The 8,448-nt window shown below is 43.4% G+C and overlaps 1 protein-coding gene across 1 annotated transcript in view; it reads right to left on the reverse strand.

The window, feature by feature from the left end:
* Nucleotides 1-3,866: 3,866 nt before the first annotated feature.
* vps26b (VPS26, retromer complex component B) overlaps nucleotides 3,867-8,448 on the reverse strand; it is a 440,542-nt gene continuing 435,960 nt past the window's right edge. Inside the window, exons 3-6 of the mRNA XM_037677578.1 lie at nucleotides 8,193-8,357; nucleotides 6,826-7,001; nucleotides 6,587-6,729; nucleotides 3,867-4,867 (exon numbers count right to left, since the gene is read on the reverse strand). Coding sequence (XP_037533506.1) covers nucleotides 4,730-4,867; nucleotides 6,587-6,729; nucleotides 6,826-7,001; nucleotides 8,193-8,357 — 622 coding nt within the window. The 3' untranslated portion in view covers nucleotides 3,867-4,729. The remainder of the gene's footprint in view (nucleotides 4,868-6,586; nucleotides 6,730-6,825; nucleotides 7,002-8,192; nucleotides 8,358-8,448) is intronic.

The following is an 8,448-nucleotide window of genomic DNA, read 5'->3' on the forward strand; positions in this document are numbered from 1 at the left end:
AAAATACATTACGGCAAAGACTGGTTCATCCCAAAGATCCAGTCCCCCGGCACAAACAGAGTAATGTTGTGTATGCTGTTCAGTGTCAGGAGGGCTGTGATCAGTCTTACATCAGGGAAACTAAACAGCCACTGGCCAAAAGGATGGCCCAGCACAGAAGATCAACATCATCAGGCCAGGACTCTGCGGTCTACACTCATCTCCAGGCCAGCGGTCACTCTTTCAGGGATGAAGATGTTCACATCCTGGACAGAGAGGAACGATGGTTTGAGAGAGGAGTAAAAGAGGCCATCTTTGTGAAAAGAAATCGTCCATCGTTAAACAGGGGTGGAGGCCTCCGGGTTCAACTGTCCCCCTCTTACAATGCTGTGATTGCTAGTTTCACTCAGCCCTCTGTGAACAGTAAACAGCCATCAGTGTGCTAATGATCCATTGTTAGGCTGATGGTCCTTCTTGAGCATGTGATCAGCTAATTTTGGTTGTCAGCAGCAAAACTGGTTGATCCACTCTGAGAAGGTGCTATTTAAGAGACTGAGCTGAAAACAGCTCCTCAGACTGAGGAAGTCTCTCGGATGAGAGACGAAACGTTTCTACATTTTTTTGTTGATTTGCTTTGTTTTGTTTTTTTGAATGTCCAGAGGACCAGATTTAACTTTTTTAGATTTTTCTACCTGGATTATTGAGCATGCATCAGGATAGGTGATAGAAAAACTTCGCCAATACGAGGTTGGAAATTACAAACGGATGTAGCTCAGTTTATTTTACAGATATTATTCTGTGATGTAGACCAGAACGGAGAACATCTCAAGTTCCACCACAGTCCAGTTTCCATTGGTCCCCCTCACCCCACCTGACAACATACCAGGAAAAATACTCAAGCAATGTGCAAACCATCTTGCCCCTGTGCTTACAGACATTTTTAACAACTCCCTGAAGCAAGCCATTGTTGCAAGCCATTGTTCCCTCCTGAGGTAGCCACAATCATACCAGTGCCTAAAAACAAACAATAGCCTAAAATGACCATCGCCTTGTGGCTCTTACGCCCATCATGATAAATTGCTTTGTCTTGTTAAGCACCACATCACCTCTAATCTTACTCCCTCCTTTGACCCATTCCAGTTCGTTTACCGCTCAATAGAGGAAGCCATCACCTCAGCACTCCACCTGAGCCTGGAGGAGAACACCTACGTACGAACGCTATTTGTGGACTTCAGCTCAGCATTCAACACAATTTTCTCACAGCAACTGGCTACATCAGGCTCCAACACTTCCTTCAGGAACTGGATCCTTGACTTCCTCTCTGACAGACCACAGTTAGTACGAGTGGGGAGGAACACCTCGTCTTTTATCAGTCTGAGCATGGGCGTCCCCCAGGGCTGTGTTCTGAGTCTGCTTCTCCCTGATGACCTACGACTGCGTTGCCAGGTCTGAAGCCAACCACATCATCAAATATACAGATGATACCACAGTCATGGGCCTGATTAGCAACAAGGATCTTATCGGGAAGAGGTGGCACACCTTGTGAACTCAGCATGGGTGTCCCCCAGGGCTGTATTCTGAGTCTGCTTCTCCCTGATGACCTACGACTGCATTGCCAGGTCCGAGACCAACCACATCATCAAATATATGATACCACAGTTGTGGGCCCGATTAGCAACAATGAGGATCAGGCTTATCGGGAAGAGGTGGCACACCTTGTAAACTGAGCATAGGCATCCCCCAGGGCTGTGTTCTGAGTCCGTTTCTCTTTACCCTGATGACCTACGACTGCGTTGCCAGGTCCGAGACCAACCACGTCATCAAATATATGATACCACAGTTGTGGGCCTGATTAGCAACAACGAGAATCAGGCTTATCGGGAAGAGGTGGCACACCTTGTGAACTGGCATGGGGAAAATAACCTGGTTCTGAATGTCAACAAAAGAGCTTATTATTAACTTCAGGAAAACAAAACCACATCACATGCCACTGTTCATAAATAAGATAGAGGTGGAGAGCGCAGGTTCCTGGGGGTGCACATAACCAATCAGCTGTCTTCCTCAAGAAACACTGGGTTCCTAGTGAAGAAAGTCCAGTAGTGTCTGCACTTCCTCCATATGCCAAGATCCCACCCCCCACCACATTCTAAAGAACCACTGAGAGCATCATGACCATCTGCATCTTAGTTTGGGAAGGAAGCTGCCTGGCTGCAGACTGGAAGGATTTGAGGTGGTGAGGCCTGCAGAGAAGATCATTAAGTCATCCCTCCCATCCATCTAGATTAGAACACTGGTCTCAGATGCTGTCTGACTAGAGCAAATCAAAATCAAAAGACAACTCACACCCACAATATGGACTGTTTGTTGACCTCTGGCACTGTGTGCAGGCGCTAAGTCCTGTTGGAAAATTAAATCTGCATTTCAGCAGCAGGAAACATGAAGTGCGCTAAAACTTCCTGGTGGCTGTGTTGACCTTGGAAAACACAGTGAACCAACACCAGCAAATGACATGGCACCCCGAACCATCACCGACTGTGGAAACTTGACACTGGACCTCAAGCAACGTGGATTCTGTGCCTCGCCTCTCTTCCTCCAGAATCTGGGACCTTGATTTCCAAAGGAAATGCAAAATTTACTTTAATCAGAGAACATGAACCACTCGGCAGCAGTCCCAGGCAACATGCTTGACTGTCTCTTGTTCAAGAGTGACATAAAGGAATGAAACAGCTGAAACCCATGTCTTGCGTACGTCTGTGCATGGTGGTTCTTGAAGCACTGACTCCAACTGCAGTCCACTCTTTGTGAATCTCCCCCACATTTTGCAATGGATTTTGTTTCACAATCCTTTCCACGGTGCGGTTATTCCCATTGCTTGTACACTTTTTTTTTCTACCACATTGTTTCCATCCCTTTGTCTCTCTATTAATGTGCTTGGACACAGAGCTCTGTGAACAGCCAGCCTCTTTAGCAATGACCTTTTGACTTGCCCTCCTTGTGCAAGGCATGAATGGTCGTCTTTTGGAAAACTGTCAAGTCAGCAGTCTTCTCCATGATTGTGTAGTTTACAGAACTAGACTGAGACCATTTAAAGGCCTTTGCTAGTGTTTTAATTAGCTGATTAACCAGGTGTCTTCAATATTGAACCTTTTCACAATATTCAAATTTTCTGATATACTGAATTTGGAGTTTTCATTAGTTGTCAGTTATAATCAACATTAAAAGTGCACATTTGAAATATATCAGTCTGTGTGTAATGAATGAATATACAAGTTTCACTTTTTGAACGGAATAACTGATAAACCTTTTCATGATATTCTAATTTTATGACCAGCACCTGTATCATCTGCATCTAAGCTTATATTACTACCAAGAAATACTTCATACCAATTCATTCTACTTGCACAGTTATATTCTACCATATTGTCGTTTACTACATTTCTTTTGGACCTTGTAAATATATTTCTTTCTCACCTTTTGGTACTTTATTTTGTACCCTTATTGCATGCTTTAGTATTTCTTGTTCTTTTTTTTGTTTGTTTTTAGCTAGTCAAATCGGTTCTTCTCATCCGGAACATTTCACTGCATTGTTGACCTTGAGTTAACCTGCATATGACAAATAAACAACAGAGCATGTATCCACAGCAGAATTCATCTTCTGCTCTAAACGCCCGTCTATTACAATTCATGTAAATTATATCGTACACTGCTGTGGAGAAATTAAATAAAATTTAGTTCAACTTTACATGGTGCACTGTACAATTTTGAATGACAATAATGTTTATAAAGTAAAACGTTTTCATTCATGGTGCTCAGATTCGTTACGAGAACCACCGAAGCAGACTTGACATTGTTTTTATGCATTTGGCATCAATTTATTTGACTTCTGGGAACAAGGAATAAATCGATAAGCATTTTGCAAAAGATAGATAATTCTACTTTCATTTTTCTCTGGTTAAAAGACTAAAATCATGTTAGAGGCAGGAAGATCTTCATTAATTAATACACGTAGGCACAACTGTCAAGTCTAAAGAAGAAAGACGACTGCATCCGCACGGTTAGATCTTAACACAAACACCGACATCCTCTCTGAATGCCGCTGGAATGCTGAGGCGAAGCACGAGGACTGGATAGTCATCCTATACAAGCTGGAACAGAACAAGTTGGACTGGTCTTATTTACACGGTTTAGTTTTAAAAACGTGGGTGATAATACTTCAGCTCTCTGGCCCAAACAGGAACAAGAGATTCCAGTTTTTACTTCAAACGTTCTCTTTTTTTTGTGTAAAGACACAAAGAGGAAACAAATGTTCAAGCAGTGCAAAGTTGATGCTAATTTTTGACTTTAACAGTGATGGGAATGTGTTTAATAAGTGTGGAATGCCAAAAAAATAATAAAAAGGACCGGAAAATAAATTCACGCCCAAAGAATTAGAATGAAACAAACAAACAAAAAAGTACGAACTTCACGTGATTCAATCAGCAGACGCTGCGACAGGTGATCGGATTAGTTCCTGTACAGAAAATAAAATGATGAGGGAGGACAGGAGCAGCAGCCCGGAGCCGCTCTGAACGCCTCATGCAATCTGTTTCAGTTTGCTCGGTTTTTAGTGCGCGCGTTTGTTTCCCTTCTTCCTCCATTTTACCAGCGGCGGCTACGAACGACAGCTGCCTCGCCAGGTGTTTGCGCAGCTGACAGGTGAGCCCGCGTGCCGAGCAGACGCTGGCGAGCGGAGGGGAGAGGGAGGGCGGCTCTACCCGCTCTCCTCCTTCGCCGCCTGTTCCAGGGCGCTCTCTGAAGCAGCCGAACCCTCGAACCGCTGCGAGGCGATGGCGGCCTGGTGGGACATGCTCTTCCTCACCACGTCTCCTTTCCTCCACAGTGTGATTTCCTACAAGAGCGAAGAACAGAAAGTTAGAGGATTCGTTTTATTCATGTCGGTGTGAAAGTGAAAATCCACAAGTTTAAAAGTAAACATGAGCCTTTATGCGTCATTTCCCTACTTACTGAAACTTGTTTGTGACACGTGAAAATGACTACCGTATTTTCTGATGTATAAGACGCATCAGTCAAAAAAGGCACCATGAAGAGGGAAAAAAAACACAAGTTGCATTTATTATGAGTCACCGCAGACCCGTTGCGTTTATGAGTTTATTTAATGGTCAAAACAGCTTTATTTAGCCCGTGCGCGCGTACGTTCCTCCGCCTGCACAAGCCGAGTGAAGCGAGGGCGCATGAGACAACTCGCTGTTGTAGTTCTTTGAAATTTAAAGCGTCTGGCAAAAGCTGTTATGAATATGGGAGGAAAAGCATATAAGTCACTTCGGCGTTTAAGTTGCAGGACTGACAAATCTATGCAAAAAACTGCGACTTATATGCCAGAAAATACGGTAAATAAAACTTATGTTTATTATGTTTTTTACTCAAGGATATCGCCATTAATTTACCAGCGCAGTGCATTCTGGGGAGATGACGTTCAAACGTTGCAGTAGACTGAAACACAAGGCGTCGCGGCTAAAACGTTATAATGTATGACAATAAATATGTTGTTATGCACCACAAATGGGTCAAAACGATCAAACGTGATCAACTCGGGATGTTTGGTATATTACCTGCGACACTAACCACATTCATCAACTGTGGAGCCAACGAGTCTATAGAGAGGAAGTTCTCAGGTACAAACAAAAACCATAGATTGTTTCAGGAATAAAAACCGTTTTGTTTTTTTTCCAGCTAACATTTGCACAAAAACTTATCGAGCAGCTTGTAGGCACAAGAAGAAATGCAGCAACATGTTGCATTTTGAGAAACTAAAATCGTTAAATATTGTAACGGGACTATTTCCTTTAAAAAAAAGTGAACCTTTATCGCCGTGCAGTCTTGTGTTTTATGCCTTAAACTGCTTACTGGCTGTGACTTCAGCGAGGGTGAGACAAGTGTGCATTTGTAGTGAAAACTAAAAGCAGTTCTGCCGCTGGACGCTGCTGGGACAGTGGAGCAGTGACGACAGCAGCGGTGTCCGACTGGAGCTGCTGTCGTCCTGAGGGTCTGGAGTTTGGATCCACTGCAGCACGGACCGAAGGAGATAAAACACCGAGCCACGGGCAGCAACTGGATATCGTCACAAATCAGCCTTCTGAACTAAATACTGAGCTCTTAAAGTGTTCAATCATGTCTTCTCATCGCAGCACCTGCTGATTGTATCTCAGCTCGTAGCTCCAGCACACCAACAGCTCATATTGATCAGACGGAGCATTTTTAGATGACATGAGTTCAAAAGTTAATGGACTGTGGTGGATCCATTTTGGAAATCAATCTGTGCCCATGTGGTGGAACAAATGTGTTTTTGAGGTCAATACGTTCATCATTTTAGGTCAGCAGGAAGTACAGGCAGCGTTCGCTCCTCCAAACGTTAACTACCCAAACAGTTTAATAACAGACTTCAAAACATCAAAATATTAAGTTTTATAACTTCCTTTTTGCTAATTGCTGCCTTGTCTTCTTGAACTTCCTGTGAAAACAGTTTCAGGCAGAAACCGAGATCGTAGCTGCAACTATTGCACCTTTCTGCAGCGCACGTGGAGCTCGTTGTGCATGAAGTGTCTCATACCTGCTGTTTGAAGTAGCGCCTCTCCTCCTCGTCGATCAGCACCAGGTTCAGGTAGTAGCGCACAGAGAACTTCTTGTTGATTTCTCTCATGGTGGGAGTCAGATCGTAACCGGCCAGAAACAACCGGATGGGAATGGACTCGCCTGAAACACGTGGAACGAGCGATACGAACCTCTCAGTTAACAAAAAAAACTAACTCGTGTAGATTTTAGTTGTCGTGACAAACGAGCCGTGTTCACCTCTGACCGGCGCTCCGTCCATGATCTCGTACTTCGCGATGGTGTCGTTTTCGTGGTAGACACTCGGACCGGTGCCCGTCGTCTCACGCTTGATGATGTCGATCTCCATGTGCTTGATTTTAATCCTCACCAGCAGGAAGTAGATTTTTCCCACAATTACGTCCTTCAAATGGTACCTGACAGAAAATGTGGGATGGTGAGTAAAAAACAGGAACAGTGATGTTGATTAGTGAGCGAGCAAACTTGTTCTTTTCAATAAAGTCAATAAAAGTACAGTAGTCCCTCGATACTTCGTGGTTCGACTATCGCGGACTCGCTCTATTGCGGTTTGTGGACGTACAGTCCATATATTGGACAAAAAAAAGGTAAGACACAGTATTACTGTACAGTCCACAATCCTGTATCACTGTACTCATGTGGCTGTGAAAAAGTTGATGACAAAAATAAAATACTTCGGACAGGCACCGCTACTTTGTAGTTTTCTCTCAGTAATCCTCCACTGTATTCTCGCTCATGATGACCACATTTCCCAGAAGGCAACAGGGCCCCACCCTGAAACCCCATTTCCTTCTGCTGAAAAAAATTAGAGGGAAAGTTTTGATCTGATTGGTGCCCAGTGGATACAGAGAAGCTGCACTGAACCCACCGAACTGGACCAGAACAGGAGCAGAACCAGACCTCCAGACCCATCGGTCAATCTTGAGCTGGTAGCCCGCCCACGTGGACTTCCGAACAGATGTGCGTGGCCGATGATCTGGTGGTCCATCTGAAAATTAACGGGACTTTATTTCATCCGTTTCAATCGGCCGATGAGGACTTCTGACCAGGAACACGCCGGTAAGTAAAATCTAGTAGCTACCTATAAGTATGTTGCTAAAATTAGTAGGATTAAGAGTTTAGAACATTGATTGTGGGATGCTGCAGGGTCGGACCGGAAACAAAACGAGCCACTCCTGTTCCTCAGAGCCCAGTAAGTAAAATTTAGTAGCTACATACAGTACTGTAAGTAGTATGTTGTTAAAATGACGTAGGTTCAAGAGTTTAGAACATTGCAAGAGTGTGAGAAGGGTTTCTAAAGTCTTAAAATATATACAGTATAAATACTACAATAAATAGTATACCTTACCAACTTTGTGGGTTTTCTCTTATCACAGTGGAGTGTGGTCTCAAACACCCGAGATAAATGAGGGACTACTGTATATAGTTTTCCATCTAGTTGTTAAAACTTAACCCCAGTGTGTCATTCTTTAAGAAAACATCCTCATTCCCTTCATTTCTTGTGATTTAAATAAAATGAGCATAAACAATCAAAGCTGCAGTAACGACAATTGGTCAAGCATTTACAACATCGTTCAGATGGGTCTTACTTGGATTTATTATACTCAAACTCAATGTGGAGGCAGTCCTCGATGCCAACTTCCATCTTGATGGAGGAGTTGAGTTCAGGGTAGGTGCTCAGCGTGTGGACCACGATGTCCATCTCTTTAGTAATGTCATTTAGTCTCCTTATCACCGTGGCACGAAGGAAATACCTGAAAAACATTGACAGAGCAGGATAAAATATTGTTATGCTGATGATACTCAGTTTATATATATATATATATAGATATATATATATATCAG

Source organism: Nematolebias whitei, chromosome 6, assembly GCF_014905685.2.
Source record: "Nematolebias whitei isolate Nwh7 chromosome 6, NemWhi1, whole genome shotgun sequence".
Taxonomy (NCBI): Eukaryota; Metazoa; Chordata; class Actinopteri; order Cyprinodontiformes; family Rivulidae; genus Nematolebias; species Nematolebias whitei.